The sequence below is a fragment of the Dermacentor albipictus genome, chromosome 6, assembly GCF_038994185.2.
Source record: "Dermacentor albipictus isolate Rhodes 1998 colony chromosome 6, USDA_Dalb.pri_finalv2, whole genome shotgun sequence".
In the NCBI taxonomy this organism is placed as follows: domain Eukaryota; kingdom Metazoa; phylum Arthropoda; class Arachnida; order Ixodida; family Ixodidae; genus Dermacentor; species Dermacentor albipictus.
This window is the reverse complement of record NC_091826.1, coordinates 12,112,401-12,132,086: the sequence shown is the minus strand read 5'-3', so window position 1 is coordinate 12,132,086 and position 19,686 is coordinate 12,112,401. Positions and strand designations below refer to the sequence as shown.

General features: G+C 43.1%; 2 protein-coding genes and 1 long non-coding RNA gene across 5 annotated transcripts in view; all 3 read right to left on the bottom strand.

The window, feature by feature from the left end:
* Positions 1-2,209, bottom strand: part of LOC135914218 (uncharacterized) — a 6,949-nt gene extending 4,740 nt beyond the window's left edge. The window contains exon 1 of the long non-coding RNA XR_010568253.2: positions 1,970-2,209. This is a non-coding gene — a long non-coding RNA (uncharacterized lncRNA). The remainder of the gene's footprint in view (positions 1-1,969) is intronic.
* The window catches only part of LOC135914260 (lysosomal alpha-mannosidase-like), a 21,850-nt gene extending 15,535 nt beyond the window's left edge, over positions 1-6,315 (bottom strand). The window contains exons 1-3 of the mRNA XM_065447040.2: positions 6,215-6,315; positions 5,365-5,632; positions 4,447-4,565 (exon numbers count right to left, since the gene is read on the bottom strand). Of these exons, the coding sequence (XP_065303112.1) occupies positions 4,447-4,565; positions 5,365-5,586 (341 nt within the window). The 5' untranslated portion in view covers positions 5,587-5,632; positions 6,215-6,315. The remainder of the gene's footprint in view (positions 1-4,446; positions 4,566-5,364; positions 5,633-6,214) is intronic.
* LOC135914237 (lysosomal alpha-mannosidase-like) lies at positions 5,439-19,686 on the bottom strand. 3 transcript variants are annotated; one of them, XM_065447000.1, is made up of 11 exons: positions 19,554-19,686; positions 18,767-18,826; positions 17,942-18,124; positions 16,331-16,477; positions 14,120-14,180; positions 13,559-13,598; positions 13,398-13,467; positions 12,158-12,289; positions 10,637-10,762; positions 6,244-6,434; positions 5,439-5,577 (listed from the first exon to the last, which is right to left on the bottom strand). In XM_065447000.1, the coding sequence occupies exons 1-10, from the start codon at positions 19,602-19,604 to the stop codon at positions 6,279-6,281; spliced, it is 1,026 nt and encodes a 341-aa protein (XP_065303072.1). In that variant the 5' UTR covers positions 19,605-19,686; the 3' UTR covers positions 5,439-5,577; positions 6,244-6,278. The 3 variants fall into 3 exon arrangements, with proteins under 3 accessions (XP_065303072.1, XP_065303073.1, XP_070395994.1); XM_065447001.1 differs by lacking the exon at positions 5,439-5,577 and having other exon boundaries at positions 6,297-6,434; positions 10,637-10,737; XM_070539893.1 differs by lacking the exons at positions 5,439-5,577; positions 6,244-6,434; positions 10,637-10,762 and adding an exon at positions 10,874-10,937.

Here is a 19,686-nt window from a genome sequence, read left to right as displayed (position 1 = left end):
TTCTTTCAAGCAGCAAAAGGGAAAAATCAGTACGATCAATACATTTTAGTTTTTTTAAAGATGCTTCAGTATTCAATATTCCTCATAAATTCTAGTACGGATTGAATACTATCAGACACAAACACTGCTGCAGTGTGCTTTTTGTCTCGAGTCATGGAGTTCCTTACATAAACCGACTAGAGGGCCTCGACACCTATACTTCCATAAATATTACAGGGCACGTACACAGGAGCTTTTGATGTGGAAGGGCATGTTCAACTGGTTCTTGTTATGTTAGCACTGTTTATTCAGTGTGGCAAACTAGATTCGCACATGCAGGGAAGGGCCTTAAAGATCCTTTTTTATATTCACAGAAAGCATTAACCAGATGGTGTAAGATTGTTGCCTGCTGTTGATGTGTCATGCAAGTTTGCAATAGCATCAGACACAATGTGCCCTGCACTCTTCTCTAGATGCTGTGGATGCCACTATTTAAAGTATTTTATAAATGCAGTATTACATAACAGCTACACAGTGAAAAGCCATCAATAATAAAAAATGTATATAAGTGCTTGATGCTTATGTAACCAAGTGTTTCTTGCTACCAGCTACTGTGTTAGCAATGTATTTTATTTGTGTGACTGAATGAATTAGTCGAATATTTTTATTGTTCTCTGCATATGTTTTAGGAATACTGAAATAGCAAGAACCAAATTCTTTTACCAACAGTTTTTCACAGGGCGTTTAAGAGGAAATTTCAAAAGAAAGTGTCTGATATTACGACATCTTTATGACAAGGCACTTTTCTCTGTGAACATAAAAGTAGGAATTTGGGTCAGTCCTCCGAAGGAAAAAGTATCCCAGATTTGGTCTAAAGGTTGCAACTTTTCTCACGTATTCAGAGGCTTCCATGCTTTCATAATCTTTCTTTTTTTTTTGCCAGAAAAGAAAGAAGATTGACTATATTTATAGTAACTCCGGATTAACAAGTCTTTTTTTGTGATACACTACAGCTTTGAGTAAAATCTTGTTCTTTAACATATCCAGAGTACACAAATAATTTCGTAGAAATACTTTTGCAACATGAAAAAGATACCCAGGGCTGGGAGAGAAACTGGTGGCGTCAATCAAATGCGCTTTAGGCATTCTTTTTCTACGTTACAACACGGTGGCATTCGATTCGCGAACGATCAACCAGCCTGTTTTATAGGACGATCCGCGTTTATTACACATCCCACGATATCGGCCACGACATTTCTGCATGATTATTTGATGACAATACAAGGAAAAGACGGTCCGCCAATTTGATGTTCACATAAACGGCTGTGGCATGGGTCCTGCTGCAACGGTAATACTTGAAACAGGGTCATGCAAGTTAAACATTCAAATTTTGTGATTTTGCTATCCAAAGCCACGATCTCATTACAAGGCACGTCGCAGCGTACGACTGAATTAAATTTGAATCTTTAACAAGCACCCATATCCAAGCACGAGCGTTTTTTGCATTTCGCTCCATCTAAATCCGGCTGCCGCAGCCGGAGTTGCACCTGCGGCCTCAAGGTCAGTGGCGCAATAAGCTACCGCAACGGGTGGGGACGAGCATGACAACACAGGAACAGGCGCCCTTGTTTTAAGTGGTTCCGTGCATTTCAGTTCGCGATAAACTTGGCTACCGTGTAGTACAGACGAATAGGCCAGGCTGCTAAATACACAGCTTAAACAGACGACATGACCCCACCTTGGCGCTCGATGGACCGAATGAGCATGCAACACGCTACACATGCACCCGGGACCGGCCCGGCACGAAATGTTTTGAAACACCGATGCCGTGCACCACGCGTGAATCAGACATACAGCTCGGAGTGGTTGACTGACACAGCACCAGCGCCACAGGCACAAGTCAGCCCGACGTACATCCAGCAACAAAAAAAGCGCCCCGCGACTTCTACGACACCAGTCAGAACGTTGCCGACACAAGAAACGTACTTACCGTCGGGTCAGCCGGCGCTCCATTCTTCATGCACGCTTCCACGCAGCCCAGTCGGTGGCATACCTCCGCGTCAGCCAGTGGACGGACGGGTACATTCAGCTTTTCGTCTCCGACGCTCTTGGCAAAAATGTCTCTTGTCGCGCAACAGCAGATCACAACACACACGCATGCTTACAGCTCACGACGCACACAACGCGCACACAGAGACCACGAAAGAAAGCAAAATGGCGACGGAAACAACTGCCAACACAACTGGCAAACAACCAAACACGCGAAAAAAAAATTTCAATGTTGCTTGTTAACTTTCGTATATTTGGCTAAGTTTGGTAAAAAAACTTTCAGAACTAATTTGTTCGGGAAGAACTCCTATAATTTCTTTGCAAAGCTGTCAGTTATACACAAAGTGTAATAAAATAAATTATGTTGCTGCGCAAATAGCAATTGTCTGCGTTGAAACAATGATTTAGTATTAATGGCAATGTTGAAGCATGACCTCCGAGATTCCCTCCGTGACGACACATTGTTCTGATCTCGAAGGCTACAAATCCATCAAGTTGTCACGAAGCGATTAGTTGCAAATTGTGGCGATTCACCACTGGTTTGGCTCATTCCCTAAGTGCTCGTTGTTTCAGCCGCGCGAATGCAGTGGCAAAGCTGTGCTGCCTAACCAATGCGCTGAAGCTTACGTTACGCGGCAACGTTGGCGCGAGAAGTGAACGGCATCAATCGACAAATGTTTTCTTCTGACGACGGGCAGGTCGCGCTTGCTGATGCGAACATGAGTCTGTATGAGTCGCGTCTCGGTCGCTATATGTAGATGTAAAACTTGAATAAATCAAGCAGACTAGGAGACTATATTTGTCTCCGCCCTGTTTCAAAAGTTTTTGGAGCTGATAATTATCATCATCATCATCATTTTAGTTGGTCGCGTGACCTCTGCCAATCGGCGTGTGGGCGCGCTTACACTGAATTTTGTTGCATATTTTGCCGTAATGTAATAGTGTAAATTTACGCGAGGTCGCCTTTCCGCAGGCTCTGTATTGTTGTGGTAGCTTGTGATGCGACGTGATATAAATTTTGGTAAGGTCCAGTAGGATCCGTACATCGACGTACCGATAGTTCAACAAAACAAAAGTTCAAAAACCGGTTACCTCTCAGTATTCTGGATGCTTCTGCATGCATTGAGGAAGACATGAAGCTACGCCGACGACAAAGGCGCTTTGTCCAGCCAGTTTCAATTTCAAGGAGCCTGCCAAGGGGAACTAATTGTTCGCGAAGCTCCCACATAAAATCCACTATTCAAAATTTGATCATTGGGATAGGTAGTGTCGAGCACGGGCACCAAAGTACTCATTTTCTGTAGCCACCTATTGCTGATAATTAGAAAGTTAATTAGCGTAACTTTGCTAATTACGCACGTAAGTGCGGCAATTGTTCTGTATCTAGAGGCCGCCAATCTGTACACTCGTATGGTAAACATAACATTACCGCGATTTATATTTTGCAATTTTAAAAATTTGGTGCAGCAAAAAAAAAGTACCCTGTACGCTGCCCAGTGGTATGAACCTCTTCTCTCCTTGGTAGTACAATGTTCAAGCTTTACACTGCATCACCTACACTCAATCTTTTTCAGGTCTCCCATTGCAGTTATAGCGCACATTGCAATATCCGCAGTGATTAAAATAAGTTGAACCTATCCGGAGATTGTGCAGATTGCAGATACAGCATTATTTTGCATTAATAATGCATTAGTACATTATCTTGCAGTGGCCTTTATTCTGCACTTGAACGTACAACTGCCTGTGCAACAAATTTTTTAATAATTGGTTGAAGCTCTGGCCAGCTTAATTACGCCATTTCATGTTGTAGCCTAAACTAAGGAACTAAGAAACTAATTAACTAAGGAACCTAAACTAATGGTTATTGTTTCGCGTAAATTGTATGTCGCCTGTTTAACTCGGTCCAGTTGTTGGCATTACACAATGGAATTTGAACATTATTTTATCAATAAAAAAATTACTGTGTAGTTGTCAATAAAAATTTTATTGAACAACCATGGTGCTGGCACAATGAATGTTGTAATTTTGTGGAGTTTCTATGGAATCAATGATAGTACAACAGATCAACAATGGAAATTCAAGAACCATTTTTGTAAGGGTTCTTTCATTTTGTGCATCAAGAACTATAGGTTTGCGGTGCACGAGCATGAAAAATGCAGCTCGCCTTTCATGTAATCTTGTACTGTCAGGCACGAAACGCGCGCCGTGAGAAGTCGTGGTACCGTAAATGGAGTTCCCATCTTTACATGTGTAGGCAAGAACGCTGCATAATTAAGGCAAACAGCGTTGTGCAAGTCTTCGAATAGTGAGTTGAGTGGTAGCCGTCACCCAGTATACACAGTTAGGCGCCTCTGCCAACGCTGCTTTACATCTGTACCAGATCGTGGCGTGCAACTATGCGCGTATCTTGAGTCTTACAGTTCAGTAAGCGGACCCACAGTCCAGGTGAACTCGATATAGGGACTGTCCTTGTGAACGGCTATGACTTGCGAGACAAAGCCGTTGAAGATTTGGTGGATCTCTTGCACCACAGGACCCTGCAGTAGCAATAAACAACTGCACTGAGCCTTGTCATATTAGTATTTGAAAATTTTACCAAGTTTATAACGTATTCGCGCGTTAGTATGGTTTGTAACCTGTCTTTTTTAACCGTTTTTAAACAACACTGGTCACAAGTTTTTGAGCCGTTCGCTTTTATGTATGTACATATTCACGCTAAACTGATTTTATGATGTGCTGAGGCATGCTGTAACGGATGAAGAATCTGTACACCATGAATCTTACACGCCATGAATATGTTCATGGCGTTAACTATGCGCGTATTTTGAGCACAGCTGGCAATTTCCTTGCCGAAAGTGATCGCTTGTTTCATGTATGACTAATTTATCAAGTGTTGTACTCGAAGATGGTGTACGTGTACTGTGCTTCTTCGAGATCAGTAGTTTAGGGTTCCTTGTGTGTTATCATACAAACGTATTCCTCAACACTTGAGTCAATAATATAGGAGTGCTCTTCGTAATCTTTTTTTTTTTTCGACCCACGAACGTACTCATATTGAGCCGCGCTTCAAATTTGCTTTGCAGTTTCTACCACTTAAAGCACGGAAAAGCGCGATCTGTACGGCTGGGGATGTTGAGTGAGATGTTGAAGCTCTAACGACCTTAATCACGTGATCGCTCGGGTCAGCTTTAGTCAAGAAGCCACCAAATATGTGCTGTATCAATCTCAAATAAATAAATAAATAAATAAATAAATAAATAAATAAATAAATAAATAAATAAATAAATAGGCTTGAATAACGCTCTAAATGATGGTAGTTTCCGCTGTCGGGCTGACCTTGACGATGCGGTAGGTGACCTGGTCTCCCATGTCCTCCGCTTCGCGGTAGGCGCTGAACACGTAGGGACCCGGCGGGCTCATGTTTCCCGGCGCCTTGGCCGCGAACAAGTAGGCGCCGAACGTCTGCCGAAGCTGGACGTTCAGCCCGCGCCGCAGTAGCACGACGTTCGATACCAGGCCAGTCTCCGGGTTCACAATGATGCGGAATCGCTGAGCCATGTGTTCACATGAGGAGAGCTTTAGACCTCGGCAGATCTTTGAGCTGCTGTGTAGTATTTGAAATGAACGTGCATTGCTCTTATTCGTCGCAAAGTACGGAAGTACGAACGATATTATTGTACGCGCTAACGTTACGTGGGAAACTTGCGGAGAACAAGACAAGGAGTGACAAAGAGTGAACGCTAGCAACAAACAGATGGCCTCCTGGTCAGCTCAACTGGCCGAGCGACGGCCTCAAACGAGTGGTAGTTTCGAGTATGACCCCCTGCCCATGAAGAACTATATTTGTTTTTTTTTTAGAATACGAAACCTTTTTTCCGAAAGAAAGCGTAAGGCACTGGTCGTAGCATTATTCGTCATTCAAGTGCGCGACGGCTTTCCTTGTCATTCTTCTACGTCCAACTTGCAAATGTTTGGAGGTATCATTTCCTTAATTATTGTTCAAACAAGCAAGCTAAATGCTATCTGAAGTAGACCGAACAACTCTAAGCTACATGCGCGTCGCCTGGCGCATTCGAGGAGGAAGAACGTATGACGTCACGAAGGAACATCTGCTCAAAACACAACAAACGATGACGTAAGAGAACCCAGGGTGATAGTTAAAGAAGGTATCGCATTATGAACTTACAGCCGTCTATTTATGTTTGCTTGGTGTACCTCATTCTCTATGAAGTTGGCTGGTTCGTCGACTTCTAGGAAGTCCTTGGCACTTGTACAGCAGATGGTTCGCGTTTAACATGATACAGGCTGGCGCCCAATGGCTCCACCTTTACTTGAAATACCAGTGATGACGTGGCATTACCCAGAACCTCCGGGATGGCATGACGGTGGGGAGCTAATTGGACCACCTGTAGATCAAAAAGGGAAACGTAACTACGCTGCGCGATTGAGCAAAACACGTAGTGGTGGGTATGGAAGACGCGCTATCATCGTGATATACTTAAATTATATTTGCATCTATCATTACCTCAATCCTACTTTGGATGTTAAAACCAGACTGATCGATTGGTTATTTTTGTTCTGCGTGTCCGGGCCTGGGCAGAGAGAGTACACTGACGAATTCATCATGAACATCAATTTGCCTTTTTTTGTTCTTTTCTCTATGTTCCTATATGTTTTCATGCTATTCTCGTGTTTGTAAATGTTGTTTTCTACATTCGTGGAGTTGTTTTGATATACTTTTGTTATTTCGTCCCTTTTTTCTTGCTAAAATTTTGGGATAGACCGACCACATAAACGGCCGACCTCTCCATCTTTCACTGCTAATAAAGAAAAAAAAAATAAGAGTCCTGTGTCGAAAAAACTATGGCAGCGGGAGAGTCTCAGTTTCGTGTCAGGGATTGGAAAAGAGAACCTAATGTGACGCTCGCAGAATCAACGCCTTGAAGGGATGCCTCCATGTCGGGAGGCTGGCATATGACAGACGTCTCCTTCTCACTCTTGTTCCACCATATTTTCTGCAGTACACTTGCATCTTTTGCTACTTTCGAAATAAAGCTTCTGCTTGAGGCTTCAATTTTTCTGTTCAGATATACGCAAAACGCAGAAGTGCTGTAACTTGCCAACCGACGAAGCGTTGTGAATAACATTTGTTCTATTTGATAAGGAAAGTTACATCAACGATAGGAAACAGAAATTTTATTTAGGGCCTCAATACTTATTATAAAAAAAAATTGCACAAGTTGGTTTATAAAAAAAATTACTCCGAGACAAAGTTTACATACATGGAAGTCCGCAAATATCTCTTTCCTAATCTTTATCTATAGAAGTGCCTAAAGTAAACAATTATGACAAAAGAAGAGAATCAGGCTACTTAGCGCTGTTGCTTTTGCTGTGCATAGTCTCTAGCAGGAAAAAAAATTATGATGCGCAAGTCTTCAATGTTGAAGTCTATAGCGCTCTGTCTAGTTTTCTTTTTTTCTTTTTTCATGCTGTAGGTATTGTGGCCCAAGCAGAATGCCCAAGGTACACTGATAAATATACTATACAAAAGGATAGAAAGCTAATGAAACATTACAAGAAAAAAGTTAATCTTAAGAAAACAAATAAAACAGCGCAATACAGCAATTTTATTTATAAGCAACTGTCGAGAACGTGAGTATGAACTAACTGTGCAGAGTTCAGATGATGAAAATGTGTGACGTGCCATTCTTTTATAGTTCCGGGAATAAATGAGAAATTGAAGTGGTCGGTCCTTGCAACGTAAGCACAAACCACGTTTGGTTGGGTGTAATTCGTACATTGTGTAATGAGCCTTCCAAAAGTGTTACTCACAATGTACTTCCATACATCAGAGCTGTGTTAACATGCCAGTTTCATACGCTTTTGATGACCTATCTTGGAATGGTATCTGGAATAACACGGACACAAGTATCGACAGACAGACACAAGCGCTAACTATCAACAACGAAATTTTAATTCCGTGATCGGTCATACTTATGCATCCCACACAACGCCACGTGCGCAGCAATATCAAATCCCTGAAGGGGTCCGTGTTTTGCTGCGATATGCCAGATACCATTCCATGATGACCAACCAACAAGTCTATATTGCCACTCTCGTTTGATGACCTAATTTGCGATGTTCATAAATTGTGATATCGTTTTTCTATTAAGATTTACGGTTGTAAACTTGGTGCTTTGCTAGTCTATAATATTAATTTTTCATTATTATCACACGTATCACCGTGTTCTTTCATAGCGATGCTTCATTTTTGTTATGTATTTGCGCTCATGTTTTAGTCAAGTATACATCGATTTGTTGCCTGCTGTAATAACAATTCTTATTTTCTTGTTTGTAAGTATTAAAAGGAGGTCTCGCCCTTACAGTCATTGACTGCGAGGCCTCCTTCTGTATATATTCCATACCTGAATGCAATTATATGCAATAAACATTTATTCTCATTCTGATCGTTCGTTGCGTTGTTACATAGCTTCGTCTCTATTTCTTTTGCTGTCCTCCAAGTTTCAGCGCGATATGTTACTGACTCACTGATGCACTGATAATATAAAAATTGAAGGACATCGGTAAGCTGCCGTTCATGGCTTGAAACCATCTGGTAAGTGCTCCAACATCTTTTTATCCCTAAGATTTCGTTCTTATGCCGACTCCCCTGTTACTATACATGACTTAGATAAAGATAAGACCAGTTAGCTGTTATTCTTGTTGAGATTAAGAACAGAAAGTGTATTACGGTAGGTCATGCAGTGCGTAAAGAGGGCAACCGGTGGTCTATTACAACGAGGTTTGATACCGGTTTTGTTGGTATTTCCATGTGACTACAGATTCCAAGATTACGGTGTCTATTAAAGCTTGGGCACAGGAAGAGAGATACAGTTGAGAGCGCCACAGGATGGGATGGGTGCGACGCGAAGAATTTCGCAGTTAAGCGTATCATAGAATTGGCTTCTAATAAGGCTTCCAGTGGGGCTACTTGGTACGACGTAATTCAGCTTACTGCGCTGTACACGTCCGTCTCTTATTCATAGTATTTTGTGTGAAATACAAGTGCAGTAAACCGAATGATGGATTTGGCTGACAGCGAGTGTAAATGGTAATTAATCGGGGTGATATACTATGAATATTGCGGTGGTGGAAAGAACTAAGCGGAATTTTATAAAATCAAGAGAACATAACAAAGGGATATTAATAGTAAATCAATGAATAACAATAACGAAGAATCTTAATTTCTTAACCCGGTTGTGAGCTATAAAAGTACATTAAATCATTCTATCAGGGGCTTTTTACAGCTGCACCAGATTTTTAAAGATCGGCTGTGGCAGGAAGCACAAGTCTAATCCTCGAACTACATTACTCAATGAGATGAGTATTAATTATATGAGAAATAAAAATGATTACTCGAATAATTATCATAATCACATTAATTATCTTTTTATTTAATCACTTTACGGTACATTGTAATTTACGGATTGTATACCCGGTGAGTTCGCAAGGCGTATCCACTTGGAACGAATTCCCATGTTGACACCAGTTTCTAGATATTAATTTTCAAAGTGTGTGATTGACATTGGAGTTTCAGTTACTTTGATGCTTCAATGCATGAAACAGCGTTTTCTCAAAAAAAAGGTAAGTGGAACAACAGTGAACTTTTCTACAAGTTTGAAGGCGCGTGCCTCGAGACTGGTACCATCCTCAAAATTCGTTACAGGTCTATATGATCTGCGAATTCGCTACCTACAATTTGTAAATCGCAATATATGTGCAGTAAATAGTTAGTAAAAAACCTAACTAGTGCAATTTCGTTAATTAGTGAATACGCACTTGACGGCGCGGGGAAGAATGCCTGCCTCATCGGGTAATTTAGTTCAAGGGTTACATTTATGCTATCGGCCACAGGTGACCTTTAAAATTTTGGTGCTGCCAAAAAAGACGCCATATACAGTAGACATGAAGAGGAAGAAGAATATCATGACGAACATGACGACGATGATGATTAAGCAGCATATTGATGTTTTATTATTTATTTTAATATGTTCAGCAATTGTTTCAAAATAATTAGGGCTCAACTGAGGAATCGGCTCCAATAGATGGTAGAGTTTAATTCGTTTAAATGTGGCAAACCTCGCCAAACTCAGTTCAGTTCCTGAAAAGTTCGCTGCTATGCTGCCAAAATGTTTTAATTCATGCAATGTTAAATTACTAATAGGAGGTCCCCCTGACAGTTCTTGTAACTCCGGGACCTTCTTCCGTACTAATGATGTATGATGAAAAAAAAATGTACTATTTACACTGGGGCTACTTTGCAAGAGCCAGTGAAATCTGCCTTTTTAAACTGCGCGCAATATCATGCACGTTCTCGGCACAATGAATCAATGGCGTGGCCAGAAACATTTTTCGAGAGGGGCGCCCACTTGAACAGGGACGAGGAGGGACATGAAGAGGGGAGGGGTTTGGGGGGGTAGAGGGTGTGCTCGGTGTGCATCCACCTGGCTATGTCACTGCATTGCAACGTACACGTGCGTGCACCACCCATAATAACAATAATAAAAAAATGCTCAAGTTTCATCTGATTAAGTCGTGATTAGCGTACCTGCGACTCGGTCTTCTCTCCATCAGGTCCCACGACGCTCATAATCGGCTCATCGGTGCCACCAATGGGAAGCCGCACGTGCGACGAGAGTGGAACGCTTGCTGGGTTGTACACCAACACGGTAAACTGTTGGCACCCGAAGAAACGTTTCACCAATGATTTCATCCCACACTTACGCGGGTGAAATAAACCACCACCGGGGTGATAACGTAACGACTCTATTCCAGTGCTATTGTTTTTCGCTCTTCATCAGCGATCAAAGTGACAATCCGCCCAACGATATCACCTAGAACGGCCGTTCCTGAGGGGCAGACGGTAACAAAGAAATATTATCAAGTGAAAAGAATGCTTATTACTAAAGAACTCATCTGTTCAACTGAAATGAAGACTAAAAGCAAATAATGTAGCACCCCGTAAATTGTCTGATGACACTTCTACAAATCTTGAAAGGTGCGGTATACTAATGCTATGCGTCAAAAAATAACTTAGTTTTAGGTAAAATCATTCAGATCGCTTGCGATGAAATGTTTCGTAGCGGCGCTGGAGATTTCGGAAGTCATGCTCTCCCGGGTGCCGCGCCCTGCTTTGAGTTGCACTTGGAGGGCGCCACATTTCCGTAGAAAAACCAGCGGCGAAACAATGCAAAGAGGTAAAACGAGTCTTTTTGTCTGCGTTTTGATGTCGCGTGCAGCGTAATGAAGCTTTTTGTTCTTTGTGTGTTGCTACATTTTAATAATTAGTAAGTGCGCATGTTACTTCATGGGAGCTGATGCCGTATTTTCGCAGTTACTGCGCAAATCGGGTCTTACCGAACGGCTCTAGTTTTAGATACATACATCTTGCAACCTACTGCGCATGCGCGGTAAGTGGCAGGCGGTATTTAACTGCAGAACCGTAGCGCTTTGCTAAAATATACTCGATCCTCTCGAGTAAGAGTGCTGTGCTCCTGACAAATGTGGCACGTTGAAAACCGTAAAACACTATGCCGACTATACTCTGTTACCTCATCTTGGCCTGAGCGTTCATTTAAGATATGCGATAGATAGATTTTGAGATCGCCAGTTCAGAAAATGAAAGTAAAACTTCCTGTTTTTGAGTTTCGTGCCGAATCCTCTGTGCCGGCACGTCATTGTGACGTCAATATCTGCTGCGCTTTGTCGCGGAAATGTTGTGTGAACTTGCTAGATTGGGGTATTTCGATCGTTTCGAGTAGTGCAGTGCGGTTATTCTTTACCCGTAAGCAGCGAACATGAGTTGCCGAAATCTTTGGAGTCACGGCGAGCCGATTCGGGAACAAAGTCAGCGCGGTGTATTTCGCATTTGCATTTTTTTCTGCCTAACCAAGACGGCTGTCGCTGGTGTTTCCTTTGACGGTAAGAGCGGCTCATGGTAAGAGCTAGGGACAATTTACACCACAGATGCGTAATTTCTTCGTACTACTTGGTATTATTCTTTTGTATTCCTTTTAAATACGCAAGCAAATCTCATGAAGGAAGCTTTGAAGCGTTATTGTGTAAATACCTCGTGTTCTCTTTCAGTGAGGGGGCAGTCGCTCTGGTTGAGGAGGTGACAGAAGCCCAGCTGGTGGGCCACTTCTGTCGACGGTGTGGCGCCACGGTTCATCATGGAGACCAGGCCACTGGCAATCACCAACTGGACCGGTATGAACGGATGCCAACGAAAGCATGGGATAAACGCATATTTAAGAAATGTGCACTTAGTAAAAATCCTCGAGTCTAACATCACTTTCATGATACTCTCCACCAAACTTGCGAAGAGATGCATTTCCGTTCCAGTTAACATAATATATTAAAAGAAATAAAGTCTGCTTCGCATTATGCGGGACAAAGCTATATGTAATGTGCAAATTAATAAGCTATAATTAAGGTTCCCGTACAATTATTGACGCCTACCACCACTAGTATTGCGTTGCCGAAAAAAGATACGTTATCTCCACTGCGACGTCTTTAAACATATTGACTATACTTCTAGTCGGGGCAGGTTGTACTTGCTTTAGTCTACGGTGGCGTGGCCTATGCTAATACCAACGTAAGCTGCCAAGATGAATTAGATAAAGTAACCAATAACAAAATCATAACAAATTAACTAAACATAATGTAAATAAATATATTAGGCTACAACTAATAAAGATTTGGCAGCCCGTCCCTGCGATGTAAACGAGAACAAACAGTGGTAGCGGCAAAAAGAAAGAGTGGTTCTGAATATTCTTCTTTATTTTACTTGTTTATATTTCCTCATAAAGAGTGCTTAAAATAGCAGGTTTGTACAGCACAGCATAGTTGTATGCATACATTATAGTCGCTCTCGAGGAACAAAAGCGATGCGTACTTAATATTTGTCCAAGGGCGAAGGCCTCCTGCTTTTGTCGACTTTTATCTGTGTATACCGATCGTAAATCACACGTGCTGACTAAATGCACATATAGCGTGAACTCCTTATCATACACTGTATAATGACTGTGGAGTTATTGGCTTTGACGCATGAGAATACAAGAATGTGTGATCACAGCACTCTTAAAGGTACCTTATTTGTCCCATGACTAACATCCTCACACATGAGGGTGTAAAACATTTCCACTGTATACAGTGTATGCTGTATACGGGGCAATGTATAGACCACATGTTCCTGATACTGCGCGCGTAGCCATGTTAAAAATAAAAAGCAAACAGAGGGCCAACAAAAAAAAGCTGGTTAACGTCGCATAAGCGGGTACTCGATGTACAAGAGTGCAATGCCTTGCCTCGCATCTCTTGATGCCTTTGTAGAGGATGTTGGCGTAGTCGTGGGCCACATCTTCCGTGCTGGTGCCCCTGCACATGGAGCGTGCCACCGAGTGTTGTCAAGGCGACGCCCGGTGTAAGCTGGGAAGGATGGCTGAGGCTCAGCCGGCTGGAGACTCACGTGATGCCGTCGTGGTGCTGAAGAGTAGCCACCGCCTCGCCTATACACACGCGCGGTGCGGACGTCTATATGAGCTGGATGTTGGCAATACTGCTATAGCCGTAGCTCTAAATGACACTTGAGAGAAAACTGTCGCATCTTTTCTTTTTTCCTCCACTGTCAGTATGCGCTGCCATAATGAGAACGCTTTTCCAAATAACCAAACAGATAACACTGCACCGCAAAAACCACGTTCTATTCCCATTTAACAAGTGCATATATTACTAATGGCTAATTTCACTTCGTGCACAATTCCAAACAGAGAGACAAACTACAAAACAAGCAAACGAAGAAGTAAAGTAATTAAACACAAGGTCAAAGTAAGCACCTTATCATGAACTTGTCATTATTCTCTGTGAACCTGGAGACATCACTGCGCGCTCTTACGTCAACCTGTCGGGTGCGCATCTTAACCGTTCATGTTGGGGCTGTTAAATAGATAGGGTCAGTTAAAGCGGTACAGTGTTGCACATGTTTTTTGCGAAAACATCTAATCAACTGCCATAATGGCGCGATGCTTACCCAGCTCATTGACCCGAGCTACAGCATCTTCTCCCCCATGAAGCGATAACTGCTTGCTTGCCTGTTCAGAGAAAAAGACATGGACCAAAATCGATGAAATCGCCATTTCTATGGTGTAGCGTAGGTGGTCGAAAACAAGGGTGTAGCCGTTCGAAAACTGCATTAATGATGCAATAATTTCCCCATATCTCTATCGTATACACTGACAAGCTTTCGGCGTATGCGACGGACGGAGCTGCGTTGTATGCGGGCTCTGTAGTCGCGGTAGTCTTATACAAAAGACAGTGCAGCGAGGAAGAAGGTGGGAAAATGTCACTTTGATTTTTTGCTGGTGGTTTGAAGAAGGGCAATAAATAAGCATCCAGTTTGCTATAAAGCGAAGATATAGCGATTTTAATGCTCGGTGCGCTGTATACCGCCGTAACTCTTCGCTCTTCCTTTTCTAAGAGCACAATTTGACAACCAACTCTTGCTTCTTTGAGATACTAATTCTCTTTAACTTTGGATATCCCAGCACTTAGTTATAGTGAGTGAGCTTAAATTGCAGCAAAGTAGGAAACCGCGCCAGTTGGTGACTATTCAGGTCAGAAAGAGCTTTCCTTATCTACTCTTATCACATACTGTTTTGAGTTGATATCTAAATAGGCCAGACATCCACAAGAAGATGGAGATTTGAAGTGATCAGCAGTGTTCGAATAAGAAATATCACCGGAGCTAGTGCTTGGGCGAGGATACTTATCTTCTTAAGGTCAGCAACTATTGTTGTTTTCGTTGTTCAAAAATAATATTCTGGGGTTTTTCATGCTAAAACCACGACCTCATTGTGAGACACGCTGTAGTACTCCGGATTAACTTTGACCATGTGGGTTTCCTTAACGTGCATCTAATGAACGCTAAAAGAAAGTCTTTTTACACTCCGCCTCCATCGGAATTCGGCCGGCATCAAACTCGCGAATTCATTCTCAGCCGTGCAAGGTTTAGCCACTTGGCTACTGCAGCGGTTAAGTCCCCTTGTCGAATCGTTGGTTCCAGTGACACTCCTTGTTCGTCTGTTGACCCGTATCGGTTTGCGCCTCCCGCTGTGAATTTAAATTGCCCTTAATGGAACTTCTGCTTCAGAGCAAGTTATGTGTAGTGGTGGCGATGACGATGGGGAAGTGTCCAAACGTATTCTGCCTAGTAGAAAGAACTGGGCATTCTCCCAGTTTTGATCTCATATATAACAGTAAGCGCTTGCTGTCACCGCTGCCACCTCGGTAAACTAGGCAGTCCTTGCAGTGCTAGCTAACCCGTGCCGTGCACGCACCTGGCAGGGCGGCAATGATTAGATCGGACGCGCGGCGTTTCGAAAGTGGCCGGAGCAGGTAGCGACAGGATAAGCTGTAGCGCTATAACTGGCAGCACGTGGAACAATAGAGCTCCACAACTACTGGCCTTAAACGACAGTGTTCGTTCTGGATAAATTGGTTATAAGTTAACAGTGCAGGTATTCTATTCAGGCAATCTTGGCAAATCAGCAAGACTTGTAGACTTTGTCTTTATTTTCTTACAACAGCCTTAAGTAGCGCATAAGCAGACAATGTGTGTGCCTAGTGAATATCGGATATGACGTAAATTCTAATGCATCGCCCCTCTGATTTGTATCACGCCGATGGCGCAACCTAATCTTGGTGGTCACGCCGAGGAGCCGTGGTGGTTCTCAACGTTCTGGGTCGCGCGTCAATTCTCGCGAGCTGTAGCGGTAACGCTTTCGTTTCAGTTTCGGCATTCAAAACGTTTATGTTAGCGTGATTTCTGTGATGCCTCCACTAGCATTTCAAGCATAAAATTTTGCACGGAGGCTACTTTATATCTGCACTACATTAAGCAAGGCATTTTACGTGGTCCAAAATTTTGTTGCAGTTGGTCTTTAAAAAAAAACGCAGCAGCTCGAGCACCGCTGTCTAAATCTCCACTGCGTGGTGCCCCGGCATTGCCAAGACGTACATAGAAACAAAAGCTCCTTGAGGTCTAATGAGTAAAAGTGATAGCGAACAATGAAGACCTCTTTGCCTTCGGTAAATGCGTCAATCCTGGATTGAACTGAAGCCAGTTCCTTTGCTGTACATAACTGTCATAACTCATGACCACGGCCATGTACGGCCATTTTTGCGCAATGAAGCAGAAGATGTGAAAAGGGTAGCACTGAAAATTCACGGACTGCTCTCTTGCCTGTAGAAACCCGTTGGCGTATCGCACCATCATCTTCAAATTGGGCCTGGTCGTGTAGAAGCCAGTCCAGGTGCGGCCAGGCCGGTCTGTGTAAGGCAGCAAGTCTCCTTCAAATCGAGGCCATTCTCGAGATGCGGAATGCAAGGCCTTTGTGCCATATGCAAGTCAATGTATGCAGAGGAAGAAAAAGAGGAAGAGAAAAAAAAGATGACAAAGGGCAATCTTTAGAACCGGGTTCAATATGCAGCGCTAAATGCAGGCCATATGATCCGAAAACTGGCACTACTAATATGTATACAGCCATCGTCGAAAACGCAAGACAGACTTGTAGCGGTCTTAAGAAATGCGCTCTCTAAACAACTGTCAATTGGCAACGTTAGGCTAGGCAAGTATCAAGCTGCCCATGGCCAGAAAGTAGGAGCTGCGCATTTAGAAGAAGCAAACAGATGCTTGGACAGCGAGTTTCGATGGTGGGTATACACCTTGGTGGTATTCGTATCGAGCAATAAGACCACACGTTATTTCTTGCTGTTCCAGCCACGCGACAAAAAAAAAAAAGGATAAGCATCCCCTTTTACAGTCACAGCCGCTAAGAATCCGAAACTGGGTTCTGCAACGTGTCCGCACTTTTCTTTGCACCTGCTACGATTGCCTTTGTCGTTCATCGTCAAGTTGTCGTTGTTATAATGTCGTTGTCATCAGGCCATCTCCTCATTCCGAGATTCGCCGTAGGATGAAGAAAAACAAGACAGTACTCATTAGATAAACACACAGTAACAGTACGCTCACGCGGCATGCGCAAGGGCGCCTGAAATTCAAATGTTGTCAGCATGACCCACCATAGATGCATTCTGTCGTTTTTTTTCCATTTTCTGTATTTCTGTTCTATAATTTGTTCATATTCTAGCGAAATCATTAAGATATATGCATTATCTCAGTACGTATGCCTTGTATTTGACCACCATCTCTCTATTCGCTTTGCCAATGTCCGCCCATGTCTGATTAATTCTTACGTATATTCCGGTGTTTTATTTCTTGTTTTCTTGGCCTGGACACTTATGTGTGTGTGCACATGGAACCGAATGCCTCGCCGCGCCCACTACACCGCTCGTCGATTCAAGAGCGCCGACGCTAAGTGCTCACCATCGTATCAATGTATTTGTGCATGTTCCTATCTGCTCAGATCTCCGTGTTGCTTCTACATATTCACTAAACAAACAAATGCTGTTGAAATACCGGTGATAAATGCTGCCAGAATTTTCAATATTATCGATTAGATAAACCAATTCTGTCAAGTATATTCTGATTGCAAATAATGTTGGGGTTCGTAATGCCCGTATACCCTTCCAACCAATGAGGCAGGGCATCCCCAGAGGACAAAAAGAAGTATTCGGGTCCCTATATACTTAGTGACACGTACCTACATCTGCTTACACCGACAAGCGCTACTGCAGAGTTGTCTGTGTGGTCTGACTGCCTCGGAGTTTGGTCGTCGGTCATTCTCCTCAGGCCAGCGCAGAAGCACCATTTTGTATACGCGCAATGAGCAACGTAGAAGCGTGTCCAAAGGTGAATGAAATCCCTCGGAACGCGGAGGCCCCCCTTTCGCACCTCCACGTAGCAGGCGGGCGTCGAGTGCACGACGTGCACGCGTCGCCGCTTCCGCTGGGCGGCCGACATCCGGTTGGCCATGGCCAGGACGCCGTCCTGCCTCAGGAACCTGTCCTTGGCGTCGGTAAAGCACAGGTCACAGCCGGACATCACGGCCACCGTGTCGTTGGCGTAGACCTCGGTCTGCGAAGTCGAAGCAAGTCCCAGAACAACAGGAGCGAGCGATTCAACAATTGCTGTACACAGTCACTCGCAATTTCTTTCTTTCTTTCTTTCTTTCTTTCTTTCTTTCTTTCTTTCTTTCTTTCTTTCTTTCTTTCTTTCTTTCTTTCTTTCTTTCTTTCTTTCTTTCTTTCTTTCTTTCTTTCTTTCTTTCTTTCTTTCTTAATTTTATAATTTAAGCCGGTAAGAAGAAAAGTGCAGATGGGGGAATGCGTAAGATATATTAAAATTACAGCAAATGTGGTTAATATAGGGATAAAAAATCTCACGGGCTTGCCGAATAAGACTTCGCACACTGACATGCTGTATTTTATTTATTTTTTTGAAAAAGCATTTAGAGGCCACCGAAGTCTCCGAGACTAAACTTGAAATGTCGAAGGGTTATGGACTGCGAAATAAAGCAATGCCTTTGCTATGTCACTTAAAATGCATCGAGTCGACGTTGCACAGATTTTGTTTCTGCCTACACCATGTGAATTATTACTGGTTTTAATTACGTACGTTCAAGGTGAAAGCCGAACGTTTCACCAAAACACGGCGTACTGTATTAACACTGATTTCGCGTCTTTTGCTGTCCTAATTATTTACAGCGTGAAAGTCTACCTGATATCTCGCATATTCGATGAGAACAGACGGTGTCAGACGCTCATTCCGAAAGGATTCCTGCGTGTGAAAAATAAAATAAAAGTGTGAGCACGATACCAATCACAAACATGAAGCCGAGTTTGTATACCCTCGCTTTTTATTCAAACAAGAGTTTTGTGAATACGAACCGAGATGATTTGTACATTTGCATACTAAACTTAAGCAGCCTAGAATAGAGTCAGTCTACGAGAGACAGATGTAATTGGAGGTCGCTCGCTGGGACAGGCTTTCGTGTTACAGTGGACAGGGAAGTGGCTGGTGATTATAATCTTAAACTCATGTAGTGACTGATGATCTGATATCAGTGAACTCGACTGGTAACTTATAGACTCGCACTGCCTTGTGTCATGCCAGCAGACTAATATATTTTCTCGTATTTTCTTACCTCCAAGCATATTCAAGTTTGTACACATAGCTCATGCTATTGCTCACTTCCTCACTGAGTCACCCATTGTGTCACTCCCTCACTTACATCCTCTGTCCGACACTTTAAATCCAATACTGACCCCTACGCGCGCCGCTTTTGCCATAACTTCTATATCACTTGTTGACTGCGTTTGCACTATACGCGACATAGAGCCCACGTCATTTCACAGCATGTCACTTTGATTCATTTCGCCGGTGTTCGAATGTGTAATGTCAGCTCTTGCGTGACGGCGTCCTAAACATGAATACCTCGCCCGAGTACGATGATGTGATGCGGTCATATTCATGTAAACGCGGACGTTCTTTTGATCTTGCTTACTCCGGGTTGCAGGCAGTCATTCCAGCCGAAGCATATCGCCTGCGGCGTCATGTACGTGTTCTCAGGCACCCAAGCCAGAATGTGTCCATCGTCACCACCTGCGTCAAGCACTGTTGCAGATAAAAATTTCTCC

Excerpts from the sequence above, each read along its gene's own strand:
- LOC135914237 (XM_065447000.1), bottom strand. The coding sequence starts at position 19,604 with ATGACGCCGCAGGCGATATGCTTCGGCTGGAATGACTGCCTGCAACCC. Across the intron at positions 13,599-14,119 it reads AGCTCGGGTCAATGAGCTGG|GCGAGGCGGTGGCTACTCTT; the intron begins GTAAGCATCGCG and ends GCGTGTGTATAG. Across the intron at positions 6,435-10,636 it reads GAGAGAAGACCGAGTCGCAG|GTGGTCCAATTAGCTCCCCA; the intron begins GTACGCTAATCA and ends TTTGATCTACAG.